General features: G+C 54.2%; 1 protein-coding gene across 4 annotated transcripts in view; it reads left to right on the forward strand.

The window, feature by feature from the left end:
- The window catches only part of SMG6 (SMG6 nonsense mediated mRNA decay factor), a 117,795-nt gene that overhangs the window by 48,967 nt on the left and 40,926 nt on the right, over positions 1 to 27,902 (forward strand). For all 4 annotated transcript variants that reach the window (XM_049803724.1, XM_049803725.1, XM_049803722.1 and 1 more), the window contains exons 11-13: positions 10,246 to 10,362; positions 10,886 to 11,054; positions 19,797 to 19,998. In XM_049803724.1, the coding sequence (XP_049659681.1) occupies positions 10,246 to 10,362; positions 10,886 to 11,054; positions 19,797 to 19,998 (488 nt within the window). The remainder of the gene's footprint in view (positions 1 to 10,245; positions 10,363 to 10,885; positions 11,055 to 19,796; positions 19,999 to 27,902) is intronic.

Genomic DNA, 27,902 nt, shown 5'->3' on the forward strand with positions numbered 1-27,902 from the left:
CCACTGGCACCGGCCGGGGAGGCTGGAGGGATGAGCAGGCGCTGGAGGTGGCCAGGGGCTGGAGCAGGAGGTGAGGAGGCAGTTCAGGCCTGCAGGCATCTGATGAGGACCCTGGGATTTACTGCCTCCCTGGAGCTGGGGGGGCATGGGTTTCACTTTACATTTTGGCATTTGCTTTGCAAACTGACACACTGGCGCTCTGGTCGCTCAGGAAACTGTAAAAAGAAGAGCAGCAAACGAGTGAATGTGTTGAAACGGAAGCTCCGCACTTTGCTGTTCCTGCCCCATCAAAGGCTGCTTTCTCCGAATGCGCCTGTCTGCAGGCACTTTCTCTCATTAACTTTTACTCCAGGCTTGAAGCGCTCACCAAGGTTCACACCAGAGGAGGCATGTTCCAGGCTGTCTGTTTGCATTTGCTGCCAAAGACATGCCCACCTCCAGCACGGGAGGGGGGAGCGGTGGAAAAGGCTGCCTTTTATTTGCTGCGATTGTCCTGGTAAAACTTCACTCGGGGCTGGAGTAAATCTCTTGGGAAGCCCTGTTCACACCTCCTCCCCCATTGTAAATAACATCTGACACAATTATGGTTGGGCGCATACAGCTCCTGGGTGGGATGCTAGTAGCAGCTTGCCATGCCTGCTGCGTAGCACCGAGCCGGGCTCCCATGGCAGTGTGCTGAGGAGCGTGCTTTCCTCGCTGGCCCTTTCAGGGTGAGGTTCAGGGCTCTGGCTGTGCAGCTGGCTTCTTCAAGAAGGGCTGACAGATCTGTGCAGACAGAGGATAGGCCATCAGGGGTTTTCTTGTATCAGGCTGCATCGTCCTGCCTCGCTGCCATGCCCCTAACGCCTTTTTACATTTCCACCCATATGTTTTTTCTTCTTTTGGTGCAGCATTCCCTGTTTTACCCAGATGCCCTCTGCACATACCAAGCCCTGCTTGCCTTTGGCCCCTTTCACCCTTGCAGCCGCTTCAGTCCCATCCTGCTTGTGCATCTTACAGCAAATATTCCCTCTGCAGCAAGAGACAGCTGGTGCCAGGCTGGTCTGGAGCTATATACATGCTGATGAGCTGGCTTGCCAGCTTGGAGGGACATACTTTTTTACGAGCTAGCCAGGAGTTATGTACATTTGGTTTTGCCAGCCTTTTAGCTGCCAGACAGGTCAAATTCGTGTAGCTGTCAGTTGTTGGCAGCAGAATGAGTGGCTCCAGGGACTGCGCAGAGCCTTGAGGCTAGTGCAGATTTTGCCGTGCCTGTGTCCTAAGTCCTAGCATCAGCTCACCCGTTTGGAGTGGCTCTGGTGAAGGCAGTGCTGAGAAATAACGGTTTAGCTGGTGGTTTTCCAGCCTTTGCCGGTGTGGGTGAGACTGCCCCAGCTGTGACGGTCTGGGACTGGCGTGTCTCGGTGTGAATGTGGCTAGTGAAAACTGGGACGTACGTGCCTCCCTGGGCAGGAGCGTTTCTGACACTGCATGGGGTGTTGCACATCCAAAATTGACTCCTGCAACCTTGCTGGGGCCAAGGATGCAGAGCAGGATCCTGACCCTGCCAGCTGGGTCAGGCACCCCAAGCGCGGAGGGAGAGCTTCGAAGTGCTGCTTAGTGCAAGTGGAAATGGCTTCAATCTGTGTTTTGACTGATGGGTCTTTTCAGGAAATTTCTGAGAATAACATTTCTAAAAATGGCTGCTTCTTTCCACTGATATTTCCTGGAAAAGGCTGCAGTTAATTTTAAACCACTATCCTTTTCCCTTTTCAAGTGGAAATGGCTCTGTGCTTGTCCTCAAGGCTAATGTCATTCTTTCTGTCCTAGCCTGGGTTGTGTGGGGGGGAGGGACAGTGTGGCACTGTCCTGGCCTCCTCTTGCAAGACCTGTTGGTCTTCCAGAGCTGCAGAAATTGGGGTGTTGGGGGCACTCTGTGCATCTGTCTGCTTTCCCTGTGGACATGAATAACCGTATCTCCCTGAGTCACTTCACAACGATGTTCTCTGTTGGTGACTCCTGGCCCGTCCTGAGCAGACAGGAAAGCTGTCTCCTAAAGTCATTCCCTCGCCCAGCCTAAAACTCTGTTCGCCGGGGTCAGGAAGGATATACCAAGCTGGTTATCGCACCCCAGGTGCAAGGATCCAGCCCTGTGCATGGATCCTGGGCTTGGGGATGGTCAGAGCCAGAGGTGAGCTCCCGGATCAGCTGGAGGGAGCTGGCAGCACAGAGCTGTCCTGGGCAGGCAGCCCCTTCGCGTCGGGCAGAGCACCGCTTCCCCTGTGGCTCTCGGGCAGGCTTGCTGCTTCGGGTGGGAATATGTCATTAATTTTTATACCTTCCCCTGTAAACCATCGACCCTTTTTATGATGTCATGAGGGATTCCTTAATTTTGCAGCTGCTTCCTGGTTACGTCAGAGAAGAGCCTCCCGTCCTAGAGCCCAGCGCTGCAGTCCAGAACGGCTGGAAACAAATGAAGTGTTGAATATCTAATGGCTTCCACAGGGAGAGCTGCTCCATCCTCCCCAGGCCCCCGGCATTCCTCACCTCCTAGGCCTCCCTCCCTCCCTCCCTCGAACAAGACGGGGTTTCAGCATGGAGCAGAGGGAGCTGCAGGCTCCTGGGCGGCCCCGGCTGCTTTGGGAACACGTACAGCGAGTTCCCCGGTGCTGCTGCATGTCTGGGTGCTGCGGCTGAGACCCGTCTCCCCCAGGGCCTTCCTGCCTCTCCGTGGGGAGAGGTCTGTATGAGGAGGTGAACTGGGGGCATCCAGGTTATTACTGCAATCCAAAGGTGGCTTTGGGAGGGTTTCAGCCCTGCGTGCTGTAGGTGGTGGTGTTCGGCTCAGCCGCAGGGCTGTGCCAGGAGGGCTGGGGCTGCCGTCGTGTCTGCTGCCTGCAAATTCAGAGTCAGGGAGCATCTTTCCAGGAAAGCTGCCTATCGTTCCCAGGCTCTTTGCAGGGTATAAGCCAGGGCTGAGCGAGTGCCTCCAGGTTCCCAGGCTCTTTCGGGGGCAGATGAGTGCATGTGTGACTCGCTGGTTCCCAGTGGAGAGTGGGGAGTGCCCATGACTCAGGTCCTCTTCGAGGGGGTGTCAGGGAAATGCCCCACAGCTGTAAGCGTCCCTCTTGCTTTGCTGCTTTCTATTCCCACAGCAGTGGGATCGGCTGCCTGGACCGGCAGCGCAGCTCTCCGTACCCGTTTCCTGCAGACATCCCCATCCCGTTGGGCTGCCCCGTAGCCCTGCCAATGCTGTGTCTGGCAGAGGGTGACTCACGGGGAAAATACTTTTGTGTCTGAGCAGTAAGAGAGCAAACAAATTGCCTTCAGGTGGTGTCAGCTTGGAGGTGACCAGCCTCTGTCTTCTTCCCTGCAGGGCAGCAGCCGGCTGGTGAATCAGTTGTCTGTGCCGCCGAGCTGCTGCTGACACATCAGCCGGGTGCCTTAGGCACAGCTCGCCCGCAGCCCTGTGCTCACCGAGCTCCTCCAGCTCCTGCATCCCCTGGCCAGCCCGTTATGTCATCCTTGGGATTGCGTACGGAGACCCGTTCGTTCGTTTGATTGCCTTCATGTATGGTCCTTTACCATGTCACCGGGGAAGGTGGGTTCAGCTGTTGCTCCCTGGGAGCAAAGCACATCCCTGCTGCTCTCTCTGCCTGCGCTGGGGCCACCTGCTGCCGGCGCCAGTCCAGGCTTCCCGGCCCGGAGCCACAGCTCAGGTTAGGACGGGGAGGCCAGCATGGAAACTGTCTCGCTGGAGTCTTCCCGACCCTTGGCTAGAGCAGTCCGGTTGCCTGAATCAAAGGAATTGGGTCTCCTTCGAGACTCTAACGCTTGTTGGCTGGTGTTGTTTTAACTGTGAAAGATTCAGCACTCCTTGTGTTATGTTAGCTGGGATGGATGTAGGAGCATGCCTGCTGCTTGCTTGCGAGCTCGGGGGTTGCTGTGACTCGCTTCCACCGCTGCCTAGAGCACGCTCGGAGCGGAGCAGCTGGGAGCCCTCACTTCCAGCCCCCCTGCTCCATCCCTGCGAGTGCCTCCCTGGCTGAGGCCACGTGGCCTGCGCTCACTCTGCCCTGATTGTCCCTCGCAGGATTTCCTTCGGCACATGGCACTCGAGCGGCCACAAGAAGCTTCCTCCAGCAAATCCTTCTCCTCTGAGGCGGCTGTCCCTTGCATCGCTTGCTCTTTTCCCATTCCCATTTCCTGTGGCTGGTTGCGTTGCCCTAATAGAGGTTTGGCATTGCTGTTTTGCACACCCTAGTGGGAGAGGGGATGTGTTTATCACTTTTCCTGGAGATTATCTGTTTAAGCACTCTCTGACAGTTACAATAACAAGGGCAGCGCGTTGTGTTTCCCAGCAAAAGGACACTCGCTGCTGAAAGATGTATAGCACTAATTAGAAATACATAACATCCGGCCACATGGCAGCCTTCTCCCGGCCGCTCCATTTCCTGAGCTCAGACGACTTTGACGACAGTTGGTTTATGTTTTCCATGAATATAATGTTCTCAGAGAAACACAAATTTCTCCCCGTTAAAATTACGTCCCCTTTCTCTCCATCTCTCTCTCTTCCCCCTCCCCACGCACCCTTTCCCCTGCAAAGCAGGTAGATTTATGACTGCAGAAAGCCTGGGTCGGATCCTGCTGCCAGCTGGGTCGGAGCAAAGCTCACAGCCCCTGCGTGGCTGCAGTGGAGAGCCCAGGTAGATGCTTGCAGAGGGCGCTGCGGCAGCCGTGCTGGCCAACCCACCCCGATCCCCAGGCTCTCTGCAAAGGAAGCTGCCTCCTGGTAGAAAAACAGCACTCTTCGTGCAGACCAGTACCCAGCTTGAGGAAAAAACCCTCTTTCCTACACGCGAAGAAACAGGAGGACTCTTCTGCAGCTCAGAGGGTTTTTGTGATCTTCAGAAAAACCGCCTGACCCTGGTTCCCAGTTGCTTTTTCTCTGTGCTTGCAGTCTGATGCTTATCAGCTCCCATTTTTCCCATCCCATCCTCTCTCCCTCCTCTCGCTCTTGGGCTTTGCTTCAGAGCAGATAGCCTGGGCACTAGTTGGAGGAGTCTGGGTCCAATCTCCAGCTTGCAGCAAGCAGCAGTGACTAGTACAAGAACATTTTTTTGGAGGTCCCAGCATGCTGGATGGGAGCAGGGCAGTTGCTCTGCTGAGGATAACGCAGGTTAGGTGTAAGGGCGGTTAGATGTAAGGGAGGTAGGAAGATGGAGCATGCTCAGGGAGGTGAAATCTTAGAAGGTTTTAGCTGCTGAAATGAATTCCTATTGAATATGGAAAAACTGCCGTATTTCAGATGTTTATAGCTTGGCCAAGTGTGGACAGATTTCTAGTAGGACAGGAAAACTCTCTGTTAAAAAGGTTATTCTGCAGCAAAATCTCAGATCCCCTTTCCAGGATTTGCAGTTGCTAGATTAGCTCAAGGAAAAGGTTGTAAGTGTTTTTTCTAACAAGGGTAAGCCACTATCTTGTTTCCTAGCCTCATTCTCACAAGTAGCCGAACTGTTTTGGCTAAAGATTTCCGGAAGAATTCGGGCTGAGACAGGCACCCAGCATGGAAACTTCAGCTCCTATAGTTAAACACTGAGCCAACTGGAAAAAGGGTCTTATGAGTGGCTAGTGTCAGGCAGGCTTAATAACACGGTGCTCAAAACCCTGTCTGCAAAAAAGACTGTCAGAGCTCGTGTCCCACTGGCCCGTCCCGCATCTGGAGCCCTAACCTCCACGATGGGTTTGCAGAGGGCTGCAAAGCTCTCTCGCTTATTTTTTGGGTGCAGAAAGACAGATCTTCGAGGCAAATTCAGCCTATGAAGTGTGGCGTAATGCAAATTACCCAGGCTGTTGGTTCAGACTGCAAAGTGTTTGATGACATTCCTGGTTTAAAATACCCAGGCCTGCTCATTTCTAGCCCTGTGCAGCGTTGCATGTACCTTAGAGTTTTGCTGGTACAGCTGGCGTGGGGCTACAGGTGACCAAGAAACAGATCCAGCTTGAGAAAGCTCCCAGAGGATGGGGTTTTAGGCCTATTCAGCTCCCTTCTGTGTCTGCAGCGTGGCTCCATGGGCCATGTGTCGGTACAGCGGGTGGTGGTGCAGCATGCGGCGAGGCTACAGGGTTACCCTGAGTCAGTCTTAGCTGCAAATGCTACGCGTCCTGAAGCCCTGACCTTAGGCTGTGGTTTCACAAGCAGTTATTTAGGTAGCAGTGCCAGCTTTACCCACCCTCCGCTCCCCCCCCACATAGCACCTTTGATGGCGATGGCACAGCTGAAAGGTCACATTTCTAACCCCAGCATGATCTGGTTCACAGGGTGGCTGCGCAGGCGAGAGCTGAGAGGTGACATGGTGACAGGAGCTGTTTAACTGATGCCAGCATTAACAGGGATGTTTGTCTGGTTGCAGGGGGAGAAGGTGGAGGGGGAATGTGTTGTGTTTGTTGGTGCATACAACCTGGTCTTGTGCTGGATGATTTCCTGCGGAGCGTCACCGTTGTGGCTGCTGGTGGCACAGAGAGCCACATGTCTGACCACCTTGGGGCCTGTGACCTCGTAGCAGCTTCTTTTTCATGCGATTTCTGTCTATAGTCTGCCTGACCACCTCCGCTGTGCCCTGGCTGTGTGGCATGGCTGGGTGTGAGTACAGGAGGGTTATCTGATTACAGCTTAATTTGGGGTTTCAGGGGAGGAAGTGGAGTGTGGGTTTGTGGCAGCTTTAGCTGATGGGGTGCCATCGATGCAACCTGAAAATGTCTCTGGCACCAAGCTTTTGATGACCGCCTGCGGGGATAGGATGCGGGATTGCCTATGGACCTAATGCTGTAGTTCTGCTTCTCCTGCATCTGCTGTGGATCTTAGGAAACAGATCTGGGAATTACAGGGTTTGCCCTGACCTGGGCAGTCAAGATGTCTCTGCCTGCTCTTGTTGGTCTGTGGCAGCTGGTGTCCCCAGGTGATACTAGTGCTGTTCAGCTGCAGGGACACGAATCATCTAAATGTCACTCCAGCCTCCAAGAACATCTCTTTCTATGAAGTTTGTTTCTTAATGCATCGTGCATTATCAGCAGCACAGATCAGCTCAGAGGTAATGATGACCTGCAGGCTCCATTTGTTGCTCCAACCCCCCTTTCAGCGTATCTTCTATGAGGTATTTTTCTCTTAGTGCTAGGGGTGAGAGACCTTGCTATGGGTGCAGAGAGCTAGTTTCCTTAGTGCTCATCTCTCAAAACACTCCACAAGTTTCTGTCTAAACACCTCCGTTTCATGAGCGCTCTGCCCTTTGATTGTACCCTCACCTTGACTGTCTTCTGTGACATGGCCAGCCAGGGGTAGCCTGGGGTCTGCCACCCCACAGCCTGTGTGTCACGCAGTTGTGACTGCTGACTCCAAACTCCCAGCTCAGCGAAAGCCGAGGCTCCCTGCCTTCCGAGGAAAGTGGTGAAAAGTCACAGACAGAAAGTTTCTCCTGATTTATGGTGCTTTCCTCTTTTGTCCTACAATTAAGCTCTTAAGAGCCCTTGCTGGCAGGGCTGGGAGCTGGAGTGCTGGTGTACGTTCAGGGGTCTTGAACAAGCACCCACCTGGACGCTTGTTCTTCCCTGCAAGGTTGTTGGGCTGGGGGGGAGCCTCTTTGAAATGAGGCTGACAAGCTTGGCCGGGGAATGAACTTTCAGGACCAGGGGAGTTTTGTGTAATTTAATGATGAGATGACAACACCCACGGTAGCTGAGCTGGAACTGTGGGGAAATGACTGTTGCTCTTACCTGCACAGTGGACAGCTTCACAGGCTGTACCAGGGCTGGGCATCGTTGCGGTACGTTGAAGCACCGTGGCTTTATGTAAACTGGGTGTGAGCCGATGGGCACATGGTTCACGTCTGTAGCACTACAAGATGTTTGATGGAGCTGTGGCTGTAGTGCTCATCTTGAGTGAGCAGGTCACAGGTGGCTCTACCTGTGACAGTTCACGTGCAAGAAACATTTTTACTCTCTTTTGGTTGTTCAGTGTTGTATGAGGAACTGGTAGCCTGCAACAAGAGCTGCTGGTGGCAGTGGGAAGGGCTGAGCCCCTGGTACAAAACCTGGCCATGGCCACTGCAGAGCATTGCTCCAGTGCTTGGAGCCAGTCTCTGAAGTACATCGGGGCTGTGCAGCGCTTCTGACCCTCAGCATTACGAAAGCCTTTAAGCTTTGCCTTTTTTGGACGGGGAGGACTTAACTTTTGTACCAGCCCAGTTTGGGGGTGACTGTGAGTCTGGCTTGAGCGCAGTGCCCAGAGTCCCGGTGGGGCTGCCCACGCAAGGTGCAGGGGTGCTTGCTGAAACGCCCAGAGCTTTTCACCCACCCTGGGGACTTGCCAGACTCAGGTGCAGCAGCATGACGGCCATGGTCTTGTTGTGTGCCCGTTTAAGACAAGAAGTGAAGAGTCCAGCATCTCACCCGAGTGCGGGAGGCGGGAGCACGGGGAAGACGACTGTAATTTCTTGAACTGGACTGTGGCCAGAGCACTGGGACTAACACTCTTAATTGTGGGAAAGGCTTCATGAAAGAGATTTACTGTCCCAGAGTGGTCACATCTTTAGTTTTATGTTTCCTCCAAAAGTTGACAGCCCCTGCAGTACAGCACTTCCTACCATTGCTCTGAGGCACTGGCTCAGCCCTGGCTCTGGGAGCAGAGCACCCTCGTTCGGCTACCAGGCGCCTCTTCTGCCACCCCGGGTTACCCTCAGGGGTCTCCCCACTGGCTGCTGAACTCATTGGCAGCTGTAAGAGCTGGCCAAATCAAGCCTACAGATCTTCTTTCCATTTTTTTCCTGTATTTTCTAGGTGTGTTTTAGTATTTTTCTGGTTGTTTTTAACCTCCCACCCGATTGTGCTGAAATAATTTGCACTTAAAACCCAATGTTTGTTCTCTGCACCTCAGGCGTTTTGCTAGCCTTGACTGAAACAGGGTCTCAATGTCTTGCTTTAATCCTCTTTGCTCAAAATCCCTGGTCTGCCACATCAGGGAAGTTCAGCTTCCAACACCTTCCCCTTGCCCGCACGCAGCTGATGCTCACATCTGCAGCGAGGTGCCTGGGAGCCAGGGCTCTGCGGGGGCTCTCCCTCTCCATCCCGACGCTGGGGCTTTGCTTGTACGGGCACCGGTTTGGAGTCACTACCTACACATTTGCATTCACCTTGCAAATCCTTCGCCTGGCTTGCGGCAGCTTTTCTCATGGTGGCTGCCTGTCTGCAGGGCTGGAAGCCCTGGTCCTGCAGCAGGTGATGCAGAAGGCAGCGAGGAGCAGCCTGCACAGAGCAAACAGCACAGGCTGGTAGGAAACCCCCGAGCGGTGCGGGTGCATCTCATCCCACTGGGCAGCAGCTCCGCTCCCACACACCACAGCGCTTCCCTGTCTCCCTCCGGGCAAGCCCCCAACCAGCCACTCCCCCCCCATCTCAAGGGAGCGTATGAATTGGGGGCAGAGGGGATACGGAGGGCAGAGGGGATTTGGAGGGCAGAGGCTGCCCTTAAGGCTTAAAAATCTGAGAGCAAGCAGGCAGTGCGGAGCCTGTGCGAGCGCGGGCAGCCTGGCATGCCCCGTGGTGCCCTCGGCCTCACTAAATGTAACCCACACCCAGCTCCAGGCAGTTCCCTCGAGCCAGCTCCCCACTGCTCTCAGCAGCCTCAGAAGTGGTTTCTGGCTGGGTGTAGATGCGCCGGGGGGATTTGCTCTCACTCTGAGCCGGCTCTGTTTGGAAGAGCTGTGGTCGTGTGGCATCTACTTGAGTAACAGCTTCAATTAAGCTCTCTTGACAAGCTGTTGTGTGACTGGTGAACTAATGGGAGGAGCCCCCTCCTCAGCTGCTGAGGTTAAAACTCCAGCAGGGACAAAGATCAAACATGCAGCTAATTACCCTTTTAACACTTAAACATATCCCCCTCCTTCAGGGGAAGGCATCAGCTCCAAGCAGCAGCTTCTGTGCTGAGAGCCCCGAGTGCTGGCTCAGGCTGGGCTGGCTCAGCACACGACGTGGGGTCGGGCATGACGTGGGCAGTGTGACTGCAGCTTCTTCCCACTCCAGAGTGGCTACTCAACACCTTCTTTTTTCACTCACCACGTGGAGCAATTGGGTCCAGGACAGGTGTGAGCTGGGGAATTGCCCACCGCTGCAGAGATCCCTGCCCCAGGGAGGCTGCAGAAAGGGAGGCTGCGAAGGCGAAGCAAGATGGAGCATCTGACCTGCTCCCTGCTGAACCCTCTTTCTGTCTCCTAGAGTGCATCTCTGAAGACTGCCGCTCTGTCATCCAGGAACAGGCCACAGCGCTGGGGCTCTCCATGTTTGCACTCTTGGTGAGGAGGTGCACCGGCCTGCTGAGGGAATGCGTGCAAGGTAAGGGGTTACCGGCAGGATCCACGCAGCTGCCCACGAGGCAGCCTGGTGGTGTTCAGGCCCTTGTTGCCTGCTATTTTGTACACCCCTTTCCCTCTGCTGGGGCCCTTGGATTCTTCCCCAGCATCCCAAGCTCTGCCCAGGTTATGGCTGGATCACCTGGCAGGAAAGCCCCTGATGTGTGCAGACAGAAACATTCGGAACAAAGGGATGAATGCAGGACATGATTTCTGCCAGCTGTTGTGAAACTTCCCTAAACTGGAACCTTGGGATCGTATCTCTGACTGGTGCACTGGCACCCCACTGCCCTCAATAAAAGGGATCACAGATGTCCCGGCATGCCCCCCAGGCCGGTTGATGTAGGAAGAACAGATCTGTCTTTGCACTTGCTGTGATTTGTGGCTGTTCCCTTGTGCGTCCGAGGCTGGGATGTTGGGATCCGTGTTGTGCATCCCCTGTCCCTGCCTGAGTGTGGCTCCTGGCTGCGGTGAGCTTCCTCAGCTCTCACATCTTGTATTTGCAGTTCAGCCACAAGAGGTGGAGCAGGAGGATGAGGAGGATGACATCAAGGTCTCCGCCTTGCCCCAGGACCTGAAGGAGCTGCTTCCCAGTGTGAAGGTCTGGTCGGACTGGATGCTCGGCCACCCGGACACCTGGAATCCTCCTCCGACCTCTCTTGAGCTCCCCAAACAGTACGTGCAACCTCTGGTCTGTCTTCTGGTCTCTGCTCCCTCCCTGGGCTCCTTGTGCCACCTTTTCCCCTCGCTCCCGCTTATTCCTGGCTGTGGCACTCTGACCTGAGCACCCAGGAGAGGCTCACTGCGCAGGGGATATCTGGGGGGGGGCTTGTTGCCCTTGGTGACACAGTGACTTTTTTCATTGATGCGTGGGTGGGCTGAAGTGTCTCTGAGGGGGCCTGACAGGTGCCCTTTGCTTCCGTGTGTTAGAAGATGGCCCATGAGCTGGATTTTTACCTTCTGCTTAGGATGTGCATCTGCTGTTGTTGGGATACGTCTCCCTCATGTGCTCTGCTGGCCCAGCCAGCTGAACAGGCAGGGCCTTCCTCTCTGCGGGAGGGAAGTCCGTTTCCAGCATAAACATTTTGTTGCCTTTTTTTGACTGAATCAGGGCAACCTTGGTCAGGCTGGGCTGGCCTGGAGCAGCTTGCCTGTTCCTGGAGCTCCAAAAGTCACCTCCCCTCTGCTTCAGAAACAGTTTGTCTCTACCCCTGCAATGCACAAAAGGGTTAATTTTCTAAACTGGCCGATTCCAGCCCATTAGTCCATAATGCGGACTAGGCAATTTGCATATTTTTGGACAGAAAATCGAGTGAAGGGGCCAAGTATGGAGTATGCGAAACAGTGTCTGAGCATGCTCCGTAGCTGCTTTCCCGCAGGATTTTCCATCTGCCTCCGGTACTCCGGATCCAGAGCCTGAAATCACGTCTTATTGTTAATCCAAAGGAGCCAGAACCCAGGGTGATGGGAAGGCGCATTAAGAGTAATCCAGCAAAGTGGCTTAACCATTAATGGGTCCCTGCTCCGTGCGTCAGGTCCAGTCCTGCTCTCCTAGTTTATTGCCTCTTACTCCAGTTCTTTTTCATTTGGCTGAGGAAATGGAAATCTCACACAGGAAGTTCTGGGCCTCATTTTGTGGAGATGGAGTCTGTTTTCTGTTTGTCGGCTGCTCGGTGTGGGACCGCTGCCTGCTCATGTGAACTGCTGCCCATCTTTGGGCAGGAACTCAAACTGGGATCTGTCACGTGAGCCCGCGTGCACCAATCCCCCCTTCCCCTCGCGCTGCCTGCGCAGGGAGCCGCCGAGCCCTTGGCGACGGGCAGCCTCGAGATGGAATTTCTGATCGGGTTCGCGCAGCCAGCACTCGGCGCCTTCCCCGGGACGAGCTGCCTCCCCCTCCTGCGGGGCGAGGGGCTGCGTCCCCCCCGGGGCTGCCGGAGCAGGTGCGGGCTCCCGCTTGCCCATCAAGGCAGGAGAAGGCAGGCGTGGCGGCGGGTGGCTCTTTGGCTAGGGGTTGGGGGGCTCTACTCCGCAAGTTCCTGGTCTGCTCGGCCATGGAACGAGGGTCTTCGTCTTGTAGCAGAGGCCCAACCGCTTCCCCACCTTGCTCCCTCCACGGAGGCTGGCGGAACAGCCCCTCTCGTCCCATCCGTACCCTTACTCTGGGGCATGGGCAGCCTTCCTCATGTTGGCTCCCAGCTCCTCCACCCTGGTGCTCTTTGGCTCACCAGGAGCATCTGTCTTACCCATGGCGAGGAGACAGGCTGCTCTTTCAGCCCAGACCTCTTGTGTTGACCCAGCGTTGCATGGCCGGGTTTCGGTGGTCTGGGACTCTGGGACAGCAGCAGCTGAGCTTCCCTAGAGGTGCAGGTAGTGACGAGTAGCAGGGAACCAGCTCCGTTGGGACCTGCAACGTTTTCCCTGGAGGTGGGAAAGGAAAAGGGGAGCACTGGGTTACTGTTCAGCTCTCTATTGACACAAGCCTGCTGTCTGCCCTGGGGCTGTTCAGTAACCAGGTAAAGTCACCGAGTCTGGGGGTTTAGATAGGAGCAGCTTCAAAGAAGTCTAGAAGTAAAAACATGGGTCGGAGCAGCAGGCGTGTTGGAGTGAGCCAAGGTTTATGGGCAGGGTGAGCTCAGGAGCAGGGAGAGCATGCGAGGAGCAAGTGCAGATGCCAAGTTGCAGAGCTGAGTAAGGGGCCTGTGCCATTTCATGCGTGCTCTGTGCCTCATGGCAGTGGGACGTGCCGCGAGGTCCTCAACAGTGCCAGTGGAGAAGCTGGCTGGACATGCTGAAACTGCCTCCCAGCTCTCTGCAGCTATTGCTTTCATCACCCCTCATGGTGGCATGGGCACAGAAAAGGGACAGTAAAAAAGCCCTGAAGCACAGAAGCACCCTGCAAGGATGCCATGAATGTGCTAAAGCTTCTGGAAAAACCAGGCCCCGTACCCACCTGGCAGCCCACTAGGAGCAAAGGCCTGGCCCAGAGCTTGCATCAAAGTGCAGCTCATCCAGGGCCAGCACTGCTGCCAGAATGACGGCCTGGGCTCGGGGCCAGCGAGGCAGCTTGTCAAGACTCTGCCAGAGCCTAGGGCCTGGGCTGCCGGGGCTATACATCCCGAGGCCTGCGCTCACGCTACGTTCACCATGTTCACGATTGCTCGTTCTTAGTAGGGGAGAGAGCTGGGGGACTTTGAGAACGTCTAAACTCAGCCCAGCTGTGGCAGTTGGTTTATTGCTTTCAGCTGGTACTTGAACCCGGGTCCTGGTCTTGGAGTCTTTCCCAGGTTTAATCCCCGGAGCTTTCTCTGCAGCTGTATGACACTGCGCTGACCCCGAATGAGGATAGGAAAATAGAAACGGTGCCAAGCCAGAGTCTCTTTTTCATTTGGAGTCTGGCTGTCTGCCCATGACCAGGGTTACATAATGGGAAACATAGCTGGGGCTCTGGAGAGCCCGCGTTTCACCACGCTGCCCAGACCTTCGCGTTCTGATGCTATATATCTTCCTAATTGTAGCTCGGATGCATTTATCACACTGCTGGATTTGAGTCCTTACAATAAAAAAAAAAAAAAAAAAAACCACCCCACACCGAATTCCTCAGCTCGCTGCTTTCCCCCTTGGACAGAGGCGGAGGGAAAGGTGTGAGGGGTGAGCGCTGCCGTGAGCCACGGAGGAGTGGGCTCTGTGGAGTGGGATGGGAGGCTTGAGGGGGCTGTATCTTTGGGGTCCTTTTCTTGGCAGGGGCTTGGGAATGGACCCCGGCTCCTGGCAGGCATCCTTTCCCTAGCTGGGGGTTCAGTGGTCCCAAATTCCACCTGAATGAGAAGCTCCAGCTTTCCACAAAACCACCCCCTCCTTGGTCTGCTGCACTCATTCAGCTCTTAGCCACACCTGCACGGTCACCATGGCTCAGGGGATGCACTGGGATGTGTTTTCAGGCCAGAAAGCCATAGAGAGGCAAGAAGCTGCCTGAATCCCTCTCCTGGGGGTGCTGTGTGTATTTGTGAGATGGATGGTGTCCTTCCCCTCTACATATTTGGGGGAGGGGGTCAGCGAGCTTTCTGTGGCTCTTTTCTCAGGTGTTCCCAGAATAGGAACTAAACTTCACCGTGGACATCTCTGTTTCAGAGCAGCAGTGTCCTGTGACCTGGGGATTGTGTGTCTGGACCGGGTGTTCCTAGGTCTTCTAGCAGCAAGCCACAGTCATTTCTGTATCTTAAAATGAATTTATATCTGCACGTTTCATGGCAAACATTGCGTTGACGTCTGAGCAGACGGTCGTTTAAAGCGGTTGCGCTGCCATGCAGCCGGGTTGGCAAAGCGTCTTTCAGACCAACTGTACCCAGGAGTAATTTGCAGAGAATAGGGTGTAAAAGCAGGGAGTCCTGGGGAGAGAGGAGCAGGGTGGATCTCCTAAGGCAGAGATATTAGCAGCAGATGGGGCAAAAGGCAGATCTCCAAGGAAGCTGCAGTTGTTCAAGTGAATCCATCTCCTTTTGGGACATATGGCTGTGAAGAGGGTGAAGAGGGCTGGGCAGGGGAGAGCAAAGCTTCTCTTTGCTCTACTTTCTTGCTGCAATGAATCCGTTGCTAAATGAAGCGCAAGAATCGATGGGGAAGCCGCTGGCTAGACAGACAAACTGCCACAGGGCTGACCCTGGTGAATCTGCGCTCCTTCCACACTGGAGCGAAGGGCCTCTCGGTTTGTGGAGACTGTCTGCAAGCATTTAAAAATGGTTAATTTAAACCAAGTATTAAATTAAATCCAAAAGCTCTGAGCACATTCTAGAGCTTACCTTCCCAGAGAGATCTGCCAGATCGCTCTCATCACATTGCTCTTGTGGAGAAGTGTCACTGAGATGGCAGCTCCCACTGGGAGAGATGGACAGAGTCTTGGACAGGGGTGCCAAGACGTTGCTGGAGTTTGCTGGAGACTAAATGGAAAATCCCTTTTGCAGATCTCAGCCTTAGCTAGTAATGCTGGCCACCAGAGTTTCCTTATCGAGACATCAAAGCGAGGATTCAGAGGTGTCTCAGTAGTGTAAACCTGGCTGAGAATGAAGGTAAAGTTGAGCGAAGCAGAAGCCAAAAGTCTCCGTGGAGAAGGGGGCTGTGGTGCAGCAGAGGCTGGCTGGGAGGAGACTGCACCTCTCCCAGGGAGGAGAGCGTCCCTCTAACTCTGAAGGCAGGTTCCCAGGAGAGGAATGGGTTTATGGGTGCCCAGCTGGCCAAAGGGACCATGTGCAGGGCAGTGGGGGGGAAATCATTGGTGCCACAGAGCAGAGGGGCTGTGAGCACCTTGTCCCCGCTCTGGGGGACAGGTCTGAGTCCAGGGCGAGGTTGGTGAACGCCTTTTGGGAAGAGCTCCCACCGCCAACCCCTTTTGTTCCTTGCAGAGGAGCTGCTTTTAGTTCGGCTTTCCCTGGGCCGCGAGAGAGGAAATCCAGGAGGGGGATGCGGAGCACTTTGTACGGCGGTGCGGGAGCTGGGGTGGGCACCGGGAGCCGGTGGGAGCGCGTCGCCCGGCCCCGGGAGCACGTGAGCCCAAGGCGTTTGCCATCTGCGCGGCAGCGCGGCTCTTGGCGGCTGGGGAACACAATGCAGGGCTTCTTCTGCGCCGCGCTTTCCGGGTTTGTTCTGCAGCTGTGGAGTTTGAATGTTAGTGTTTAAACAAGCTGGTATTACACAGGAAATGGCCACCTCCACAGGCCCCCGCAGGCTTGTAACATGGGGTCATTGTGCTTGATATTAATCACCAGGCAGCCCGCGCCCCCGGTGAAGATGGTGGCTTACGCCAGAGCGCCGCGCAGCACCGCGGCTGGCGAGGATTTGGCGAGTGTCAGGCTCGCCCCAGCATCCTCTGCTCTCCCCGGGCTTCGACCCATGCCTTTTGCCTTGCGGTGATGCGTGCCCATCAGGGGCATCCGTCTTTGCAAGGAGCCGTCCCCACGCAGCCCCGGCCTCGCCGGGGCCACGTTCCGCCCCGGGGCCGTGCTCCAGCCTGAGCGCTCGGCTGCGCACTTGCGCGGCGCTTTCACCGTTGCCTGGCCGGGCTGCGTCCTGTCGGCGTGCAGCTGGGCTGCGCTCACACTGACAGCTACATTAAACCTGGAATCCTGAGGCAATAAAAAAGAAATTAACTCTTATTTTTTTTTCCTGTCCTAGTGGAATAAGCAAATGTAAATGTGTCTGTGGGGAAGTGAATGAACCCCCGTTCTGAGGAAAGACCTCGTGCTAACCCCCTTCTCGCTTCCTCGGTTAAAAGCTCTGGGAGCCTCGTCCCTGTACCTGGGAGCTGCGTGCCTGGGCTCGGTGTCAGTAATTCGGGGCCTCCCTCCGCAGAGGGATGCCGTAGCCGTGGCACTGTGCATACGCAGCACTTCCAGGCACCTGGGCCTGCCTCGGCTTTGCGGAGAGGCTCCGGCTCCGCAGCGATGTTGGGTGACATAAGCCAGAAACGCCTGGAGGTGGCCACGGTGTCATCCTGGGAAGAAGCAGCGGGGAGAAGGTGCCTGACGGGACTCCCGGAGTGTTGTGCGACCTTCTAGGCCGAGCGCGTGTCCCAGCAGGAGATCCACGGGGCCGTTTGGTGTCGGCATGAGCTGTTAGCCCTCGCCAGCTTTGCCGGTGGGTAGCAGCTGGTAAATGACCTTGGTGGTGCCAGTGCTGGGCGATGCACTGCAGAGGAGGAGCTGCACCCGAGGGGAAGGCGGAAAATTGTCAGACCTGCTCTCTGTGGTGCCACCTCTGTGTTGCAGGAAAAAACTAAAGCAGAAATGCCAACACCACCTTCTTTGTTGGTTTTTTGAAGGCTCTGCAAGGTGCTACATGTGAGACGGTGCTGCCCAGCTGCCGGCCGCTGCCGCAGAGCTGCTTGGGGTTGCATTGCAGCGAGATCTTGATACCTGGGGAGCCAGCACAGTCTGTGGTTTGACTGAAGGAAGCCCAGGGTGGAAACCTAACACATCCAGTGCAAATGACAGATGTGGCAAGGCACTGAGAAGCTGTAGGGAGCTGAGGATGAAGGGGATAAAGTGACAGGGACTGTTCTCGCGCTCAGGGGGTGGTGAGGGGCTGCCCTGCCTGGCAGCGCTGCCAGAGGGGCTGCGGGCTGGGGGCAGGCAGCCACGGGGGGAGAGGAGAGGGGACCGCTGGGCTGGGTGGCCGCAAGGGTGTTAGCAGCGTCAGCTCGGTGACTGTTCACGTGGCGTTTTTCTGACTTTGGGTGCCAAGCCCCGTGGAGGGAGATGGCTCCCTGTGCTGCTCCTTCACCTCGCTGCCAGCCCTGCCCTGCTGCAGATCCCAGTCCTGCCCAGCATCCTACCGCTGCCCCTTGCCTCCCTTCCACCCTCGCTGGTCATCTCCATCCCTTGCCTGCAGATCTGTTTCTTGGGAATACAGGCCAGGTCTCTGCAATGTGTTTCTTTGCCTTCTCCTCCACCCTGGCCCCATCCACCTGGTTGTCTCAGCCCCCCCGGGAACGTCCTCTGCATCAGTACCTGTCCCCAACTCCCCAGCGTGCTCATTCCCCGGCGGTCGCAGGCGCTCTCCCCGTTCCTCTCCCCTGCTGATGCCTTGCAGCCTCTGCACCTCCTTCGTCCAAGCCGAGCCCGCTCTGGCAGGGCCCCACCAGTGCTATGTGACCGGACTCAGGCAGCCGAGCCCAGTTGCCAGCAGGGCACTGGGGGAGGGCTGAGCCTCCCAAGCCCTGTGCATCTCCCATGGGCAGAGCTCGCCTTGGAGGTGGCCCAGAGCAGCCCTATCACATCCGGTGCTTGTCTCTGCAGCCTGGGCCGGAGGATAAACTATCAGGGCTGTGGGGCAGTGGATCATTCCTCTTATTATTTTCTTCTTTTGCAGATAGGGGTCGTGGAAAGTTCAGTTCCTTTTAACCCTCGCAGCTCTGTTTATTTTCCAGCTGGTAGCACAAACGCAGCGTTTCCCATTACATCACAAAGGGCCTCGGACAGATCCCTCCGAAAAACGTGTTGCAACTGTTTATTTTTTTCCATATTTAAACATTTCTGACAGCCAGACCTGGCTGAGCCAAGCGATGGAGCTTTGTGAATGAACCCAGCTCCTGGTGTCTGTGCCCAGAGGGCTTTGAAGGACCTCTTTTCTTCTGCAGCGTTCGGGCTGGGGCTGGCTTAGGGACGTGGGCGACTCTGCGTTACATGTGTGCTGATTACGTGCCGGGCTTTGATTAATGGCTCCTCATTCTGCCTGGCTCCCAGGACGCTCTTGAAAACAAGATGTTTCATTTCAGTGTGCTTTCCTGGTACATTGATTCCCGTAAATAACCGAGTGCAGACTCTGTCCACCTGGAGCAGTTCAAAGAGCAGGGGGCCTCCCTCCAGGCCTGGGCTGCCTCGGGCCACACCGGTCACCGCTGCACCCCTGGTGATACTGGCTTCCCTGCGCTTTTCGGTGTGCCAGAGGTGCAGGGTGGAGGAGCAGCCCTCCTTACTGCCACCAGAAACAGCTCAGCCCCAGTTTCCCCTATCCCCTGCTTTCATCCTAGTTTATGCACTAAAAATCCCCTCTCTTGAGTGCTTTTAGAACCAAGAGGAAGAAATGCAGTATGAGGCAGCCTGGTCAGCTGCAGTGCCCCTGTACTTGTTGCCTGCTTCCCCCGCACTGGCCCTATCTGGGATGCTGGGCCCTCCCCAGGGTGTGCTCCGTGATGGGGATGCACACAGAGCGGTCCAGGGCTGCCGGTGGCCTTGTGTTTGCACCGGGCTCCCCGCACATCACTGTCGCTCTGGGAAGGTGAGACACCACAGAGGCAGCTTTGCAGGTTACGTGCAAGTGTTGAAACCGTGGCCAGAAGCAAAACATGGCTTAACCCCCTGTGGCTGGGGTTTAACTAAAAAAAAACCCCTCTGTGCTTTAGAGCATGGCCGCAGCATGTGGTCACAGCAGATAACAGCTGTGCGAAGGAGAGGGTGCCCCGGGCTGGGCTGGAGTCCCCCAGGTGCCTCTTTTGTCCCGACAGCAGTGCGGGTGTTCGGTCTGTCCTCCCAGCAGGCTTTAAAATTGAGTAACAAGCATCATTTCTCCCATCTGGAACGAGCCGGGCTCCTGCCGGCACTGCACGGGGAAGCTGATTCCAACGCGTGTGCCAGCTCGGGAGCGGGCAGAGGTGGGCAGAGCAGCAGGAAGGGCGAGATCCCGGGAGCCGTCCCCATCCAGGGGGATGGGGTGGTTGGTGTCGGCGCTGGCGGGCGAGGGTTACAAGCCCTCCCGGGTTCCGTGCCAGCGCAGCTGTGCCTGGAGCCCTCCCGGTGGGGTAGGTTAGCAGCGGTGGTGGCGTGCCTTGCCTCGCCTCACCTCTCTGGTATTCGCTGCAGCATTGCAGGCAACTCCCAACGCATTCCAGCCCCGAATTGCTCACGTCTCTCCTCGTTCTCCCAGGGTCTCAGTAGATGTGTGGGCGACGCTGGCTGACTTCTGTAACATACTGACCACAGTGAATCAGTCGGAGGTGCCCTTGTACAAGGACCCAGATGACGACCTTACCCTGCTTAGCCTGGAAGAGGATCGGCTGCTCTCGGGCTTCGTTCCCCTGCTGGTCGCCCCCCAGGAGCCCTGCTACGTGGAGAGGACCTCGGACAAGGTCAGCAGTAGGCCAAACATCCCCCCTCGATTCCTCCAGACTTTTATTCTTGGGAAGTTTTCTGTGCAAACGGAACACGATTAAGTCATTGAGAAGGGTGTTAAGGGAAAATATCGACCTTTCAGCCGCTGACATCCAGCTCTGTGTCATGAAAACCCCTCTCGACTTCCTCTGGTGTGTGTGTGCTCGCTGGCATGTTGTATATACGATCATTTCCTCACTTGTTTAAATAGTGCAGCTTGTGTTGGCAGTGCTCTCAGTGCACTCCAAATGGTTTGCATCATGCTTAAAGCACCCTCCCCCTCCCCCCGGCCACAAAACTCTGCCTTAGGAAGGCAGCCAGGACTTTTTTCCTTCTCTAAAGAGGAGAGTGATAAATAGGTGACTAGAGAGAAGCAGACACCATGTGTTAACGTACAAAAGGCTTTTAGGAATATGAAGCATTCCCCACTGCCCGCTCTCTATTTTCCTTTCTTTGCTCTAGGAGCCCATTCTAGCCTGAACTTTCCTTTGGCTGTTTGTTTTTAGAATAATGAAATCAGTTCCCTTGTTGATGTGGGGTTTTGGGTCTGCTCTCTGCCACCACCTGGCCAGAAGGGACCTGGGGGCTGCACTTGGATAACGTGTCTGAACCTGATGGGGGATGGAAGAGGCACAATGGCATTTGTTTTGCACACCCTTGGAGGCACGGCAGGATAAGAGTGGCTCTCAACAGTTTCCTGCTTGGAGGCAGAATCGCAGCACCAGAAATGCTGCTCATCTGGGAAGCTGCGGCGTTGCCTCCCCGAGCGGTTGGTGCTACGAGGGAAGTGGAGATGCAGAGGCTGGTTTCTGTGGAGAGCCTGCGTGTGATGGTGGCAACATGCCTTCCCATGTGTCAATTCTTCTTGACATTTTCCTGAAGTGATGGTGAGAAATTTAGGACCTTTGTCAGAGAGGGACCCAAGAGGTGTGAATTTCTGTTTCACTTCTCTGTCTGGCCAGCCTGTGCTCACAGTACTGCCCATGGCAGAGGAGCACAGGGTCCCAGTAAAACTTGAGAGCTCTCATGGTTTGGGGAAGCACCTTAGTCTAGGAAGTCACTGTGGAAAAATGGATTTTCAAGGCTCTATATGAAGGGCTTAAAATTACAAGCATGCGGTTGCATTGCTGCCCTAAGGTAGCCCGTTCACCCAGTGTGTGCTGTGGCCTCACTGGCGTTCTGCTGGGGACAGCCCCAGAGCCTCACTCTCTACGCAGGGACTCTTTCCCCAGCAGCCACCAACCAGAGCCTCCAGCAGGCAGGTGAGGTGGCTGGGCAGCTTGGTCTGGTGCCCCATAACGTGTGGGACCCGCTCGGTATTCCCTAAACTCTGCCTCTTCTAACCACAGACCGGTTTATTCGGAGTGCCATCTACCTGCCCTGCCAGGCACTTGCACTCATGTGTGTAAAAGAAGAGGCGTATCTTTGTCCCATAGCTATGCCTGAGCTTCCAAGCTGAGTTTTCTCACTGTCCTGGCTCCCTTTGGTTCTGGTGCTTTATAAAGAAACCGTACAACACCACTGGCAGGAGCTGGTGCCCTTTGCAGCTCCACAGCAGCCACCCAAGCATCCAGGATTATCAGGCACAGTGGTACCAGCTCAGCTCTGCTGAAAAGGCAACACAGATCCCAGAGAGAACTAGGCCTGGCTGTGTCTGTCACCGCTTTCTTTCTTTTTCTTTTTTTTTTTTTTTTCCGCCTCTGTGGGTCTTGTTTGGTTTGAAAGTAGCTGACTTTGGAACCGTGATCCCACCCAGCAGGCAGGCGTGTTCGCTTGTGCTTGTGCAGGTCTGAGCCCCTGTTGTGTGCTGGTTGTGTTGTGCCGTCTCTGCCTTACACACCAAACACATCGCACGGAGGTAGACAGAGGAATCCACTGGTACCAGCGCTACCTGGGACGCGCTGAGCAGAAACAACGGTTTCTGCAAGGTCTCTTCTCGATCCAGTATTGATCAGTGTTTTCATTAGTGGTCAGACTGGTGAAACAGCAGGTGTGCATATTCACTTTGCAGAGGACACTCGAGGGTTAAGGGGAGGCCAGTGAGACAGAGCAGAAATCTCAAAAGCTGGACTTCCAAGAAGGGACTGGAAGAGCTGGGGCTTTTTAGTCTAGAGGAAATTCGGGGAAAATGCAGTAAGCTGTTGCAGAGAGGAGTAGAACAAGCTGTCCTCCAGGTCCATGATGAAAAGCACAGGAAGGAATGGGCATAAATTGCAGCAAAATAGATTAAGACTAGACTTTAGGAAAGGCTTCATACCTTTGGGTAGTTAAGCACTTGAAAGCAGCCTCCTTAGCGATTCTGCAAAATTTCTTCAGCCTTGGAGATTTTTAAAAGCAGGCTGGGTGGCTCTCTGAGGTACAACTTGGGTAGAGGTGAATGCCTTGGAAAAGGAGGCAAAGTGACCTCTTTGGACGCTCCTACCGCATTTTCTGTGATTCAGTAAAACTGTAGAAAGGGACTAGAGTGGCAGCTGCGTCATTACAGTCAAATGACTACCTTGTTCCGCAAATCTTCTCCTCCTGCAGTATTAATGACGTGAATTATTTGACTCTACAGAAGTGGAGTATTGGAGAAGGCAGTGCAGACCAAGTCAGAAAGGTAAGACTGAGAGGCATGAACTCATATGCCTTTCACAAGTGACTGTGAGCAAAATGCAAAAAGACACTTCCCTGCAAAGAAGTCCCCAATCTGACTTAACCGGGGGATCCTTGTGTGCGGTCCCCAGTCCACCATCTGGTCCCTGCCCTCCTTTTAGTGTGCAGAGCCCAGCTGAATCTGACTCCTCAGCAGATGCATCTCTGGGCTGTCTGCAGTGGAAGGGTGCTGTGTCCATGCCGACTATAGTGGCACGAAGGGATCTGTGTCCCTGACCCTCAACCAGGCGACGGCAGCAGGCACTGCAGCAGAGCACCTCTGGCATGTACCACATCTAGCCGCATTGCAGGAACTTTCCCATTTGCTGACAATTGACTGAGCTGCAAGCAGGTGAGAAATGGTTTTTCTGTGCAGTGAGAACTGTCTTTCCTGTACTGGCTTTTCATTGCTTTTTAGCAGGAGTTATTTTTCTGCACTCAATTTCTTTCTCTTGCGTTCTCAGTCTTGGCCCAGTTTTCAGCCCAAGTTCCTGACAGTCCTTTGCTGGAGAGGCAAAGAAGATGTATGGCTCTTTATATGGCACCCTCAGAACGTCTTGAGGGCTAGGAGGAGCGTGCTGGTATGCCAAAGTGGCTCTGGGAAGCTCGCTGTGGTACCTTTCCTATCACTTGCATGGCTAGGAAGAGGCGGTTGGCTTTCTACTGCAAGGATAATATCTCTCCTTGATTGCTGATGCTCCAAATCCTTACCCAATGCTTTTGCACCATAGTTTTTTAATGAATTTGTAAAATTTCGGAGGAAAGGAATCTGTTGAAAGGCAAGACTGGAGAGTATTGAGCTTAAAATGGTGTTAGGTTATTGGCTCCACCAAGAGGATGGTTGTTTTGTAAGCTATATAGGACAAACACTGTGCTTCCCACTTTTTGTTCCCCACGTCCCATTTAGCAGATGGAGTGCAGTATTCAGCCAGAGTTTCTCAGCAAGTTTTTGAGCATTTGGCCTGGCTCTTATTTTGAGTGAAAATGTTCTGACTCCGTTTGTTGCCATGAAGCTGTGCGTTCGGATTCCTGCTGGAGCCAGTGTGACACTTAGAGCTTCCCATCGTCTCTTGCACTGTCATTGAAGCTGTAACCAACAAAAGCTGGCTCCAGGGTGAGCATAACTTGGTGATGTTTTCCTGGGCGTATGTTGGGCAGATATCCATTGCAGCTTGTGTGATGGAACACCATCGAACGTACCAGTCAACAGCAAACTATGCAGCCTGGTGCCTGAGCTGTCAGACTGTGTCTGCAGCGTTTGCAGCTGAAAGAGACGCTGCCAGGACCTCGCTCACCCAGCGTTGTACCCAAGGCAAGAGCAGGGAACAGCAGCACGGCTGAGTTAAGGTTCAGGAAGAAGGAAAGTAACAACTGGGGATTCATCAGGTGGTGCGTGGTGCTGCTGTGGGGGACTTGTAATGGAAAACACTTGGGTTGTGTTGAGGTTAAAGCAAGTCCTAGTGATGGTGCATCTGAGCTGTGCGCGGGTCTGTTCTTGTGCAGCGCTGGGAACCTGCGGTATGTCTTGGTTTCCTCAGCTCTCACTGAATCCTGTTGTCTCAAGAGCATCCTGCTCTGCAGTGGCCCCGTGGAGCTGGCGGCAAGGCTGGAAGAGGGCTGCAGATCGCCTGGTGCAGAGCAGGGAGGTCCTTCTCATCTGTGCAGGCACATGGCATCACTGATTGCCCGCACCCCTGCAAGCTCTGCATCACCCAAGCCTGTGCCTGCAGCACGCACTCTGCCACACGCCCCAGCCAGGGAGATGTGGAGGAGAAAGTGTTAATGTCCCTTCCCACAATAAACCTCTCTGCATGGGGGGTCCTGAAACCTGAGCCTCTCTCTCCTCCCCCAGCCCTGACACACGTTAATAAAAGGTTTTTAAACGCCAATAAAAAGGCAGCAGCCCCAGCTCACCAGGTCCGGGGCCCAGGGTCCTTGGGAAGGCACTTCACAAATGTGTTTTTTGCATTTTCAGGCTTTTGGCTGGTGAATAAGATTGAGGAGAAATACTCCTTCCCCTGATAACAATACAGTGAGACGCAGGATCAGCAGTGTGTGGATTAAAACCAGACGGTGCATGATTAATACATATGCTTATAGGGCTAGTCACTGTGGTTCCCTCCTCTCAAACAGAAAGGCACTTTTTTTCCCCTCATGTGCATGCTGATGTGTGGAGTGGACTGTCTCAGATACTCACCACTCAGCTAGTCTCAACCCTGTCTCACCTCACCAGGCAAATGAAAGCCCTAAAATGCAAGGCTCTGAAAAATAACTAGCAATATTTTACTGCCCCAGACCTACAAACTGGGTACTGCATGGCTCCTCCAGCTCCAGGGTGGCCAGTTAGCTTCTCGCACTTGGTGCTGTTCTTGTTTCACAGGTACTTGCTCCCTGCTATTTGCACTACTCACCTGTCAGTGCAGACAGCCTAAAATCCAAGCTTAGTTCTCCTTAGAAAACAGAAATCTCTTTCCTCTCTACCGTCCAGCCCAGGTGGACAGTCCAAATTTGTCCCTCTCTCTAGTTGCCCCAACATACTGTAGATGTTGAGAGCTAGTAACCTTTGAATTAGCTATGTAGGAGCTAATTATGATTCAGGCTTGGGCTAAAATTAGTCCCGTCTTGTTATTCGCTTTACTTATTTATGGTATTTCAGTCTTCTTAAGACTTGTAGATATCTCTTGGCAATGTGTAGTCATGTCTGATGCTTCTTGGAAAGGAAGCCCCAGGTTTAAAAGCCGAGGAGGAATAGCTGTCGGAGTGACCGGGCTCTGTCATGCCTCTAAACACCAGACATTTTGTCCTTTCCAAGACCTCATGACTCCTGGGATGTCAGGGATGAAATCCACATTAGAGTGGCTGCACTGCAGTGATTTTGGGAGGGCTTCTTGCAAGGCATCGGAGGAAGGGTAGCAAGACCAGAACTCTGAGAGCACAAACTCTTTGTAAGCAGAGAGAAAACCCCAGTGAGCAAATGTAACTGTTTTCTCAGCATCCTTTCCACATTCCCATTCCATAGCCTTGGAGCATCTCCCTCCAGCTGGCAGGCAAATGCACTCAGCCCATGAGAGCGAGAGCTTCCAGCTTGCAGTTTGGTCCAGAGAGGAAAAGGGAAACTGTGAGCAGAGATCGGAGCCCCAAGTAGGAGAGTCCAAGGAGGAGTCATCCTTAAAAAACTCCTTCCATTCCTGCCTGCCTCGGTTTCCAAACAAGCAGTGAAAGATCCCTGCCACAGGCAGCCCTGCTCGGAGCGGTGACTTGGCAGGAGCTGGCAGCCCCAAGGCGGCAGAGTTAGATATGTTTACATTTTCTGACCAGTATCTGAACTCCATCCCAGCCTCGACCTTCCCTTTCATGTGGTGCCTTTGGATTGTAAAAGGCAATTAGGCTAAATTATGGGCCATGTTGGAAGATGATGTCATTGGGTGATGGAGGAGAGGCTGGATTTTATGCCACCACAAAGGTAGCGCACAGAATATCACCTGCTTTGAACTCCTCATCCATCCTTGGCATTTCCTTGAAGCACAAGTGCCAGGGACTGCGTGAACACCACGGGAACCTCCCTCTGCGTTTGCCAGGTGTCATTAGCGCAGCGGGAAGTGTCAAGCCGAGTCCGTGTCTCCGGGTGTGGGTGGGAGGGTACACTGGTGTCTGTTGTGCTGTTTTAAACGTACCTTCATAGAAATGGGCATAAGTGCTGTCCTAGTGACCACTGCTGGATCTCCTAGGGCTGTGCAAGGCATCTTCCAGAGAGATATTCTCTTCAATTATCATTTGGTTTCAATTTTTAATCACTCTTGAAGCTAAGAGAGTTTTGAGCATATTCTTAAAACTGCATTTCCCCAGCTGAAGGTGAAGGGAACTCATGGCAAACAAGTACTAGCGCTGCACGAGGACACTGAATACAGCCCTGGAGAAATCCGCAATGTGGAATAATAGTTCAGGCTCTTAAAAGGGGGAGGTGGGTTTAAAAAAAAAAAAAATACCGCAATAAATCTAGCGAGTGGAATCTGAGGGAAATGATCCCATCTGGAAAACTCCAGTGCTGGTACTGCTGAAGGCTTAAGGAGCGATGCAGATCGCAAAAAGAAAACCCTGCAGTCTGAGGATGACAGGCTTCTTAATTGATGTCCATTGCAACTGGTACTCTGCCAGTTTATGTTGGCGACCTTCCAGCGTGCTGTAATTTTGGGGCCAGGTGTGAAGCATTTCTGTTCCATCTTGTTCCCAAGCACCTACAGAAGCCTCACACATCTCACTTGAGGCTGCAGCCCTGTAGGAAACAGCTGTACAGGTATAGGTGAAAGGAAATGTCACAGCTGGGCTTGGAGTACTCCTCCGTGCCTTGCCTAGGGCTCTGTTTGGGGGGGCTGCTCTCCCCCTGCTGTGCCGGGTTTGGGGAGGTGGCCACTGTCACAGGCACACCTGCCTGTCTGTCAGCAAGGTGCTTTGAACATCGGGGAGCTTCTGGGAAGAATGTACAGGTCAGAAACCTCCTCTTCAAAGAGGAGCCCACGGTGGTGTGCGTCAGTTCTGGAAGTGGGGAATCCAGCCTGGGAGAGCCCTGGATGCTGGCAAGGTGGGGGAGCTGCAGCCATCTCCTCTGGTCTCTTCTCCCTTGGGAAACTACAGGGAAATTTCCAAGGGAACAAGAGCAGGTCTTGTAGAAAGCACCAAGCCTTGATTTTGAAAGGCTGAGAACCCGTCGGGATCTTCAGCAAATTGTCACAGGAGCCAATTTCAATCGCTGTTAAAAACATATGTTATTTCCAGGCTAATTTTGTTTTGTTTCGATTTCCACTAGTTGAATTTTGCTGTAGGTCGGGAAGCCATCTGTTGCTGCCCTGACCCCAATATATAAATGTGTCCCAAGTCCCTCCATCCCCATCCTCTTTCGAGAAGTCAAATAGACGGAGGGAGAGACGTGACGGTCTCTTGGGCATGGTTTGGATGCCCTGAGCCATTCTCATGGTGCTTCTGAGCTGTGGCTGTCCAGGCTCGATGTGTTGCTCTGTGAGCTGCTGTACCAGCTTGTAAGGAGGAGGTGACCGCTGTGCTCTGCTGCTCTCCTCCACACCCACCAGACGTTACCAGCGTCCTGCAGCCTTTGCTGCTAGAGGCACAACTTTGCATTTAGCTGTATTACACAGCGTGGTGTTTGCTCGTGAGTAGGCAACTGAGCAATTTGGAGTTTTTCGTCCGTTGGCGAATTGCTCTCTTCAAAGATTGGGAGGGTAGGAGACGGTGT

The sequence above is a fragment of the Accipiter gentilis genome, chromosome 6, assembly GCF_929443795.1.
Source record: "Accipiter gentilis chromosome 6, bAccGen1.1, whole genome shotgun sequence".
In the NCBI taxonomy this organism is placed as follows: Eukaryota; Metazoa; Chordata; class Aves; order Accipitriformes; family Accipitridae; genus Astur; species Astur gentilis.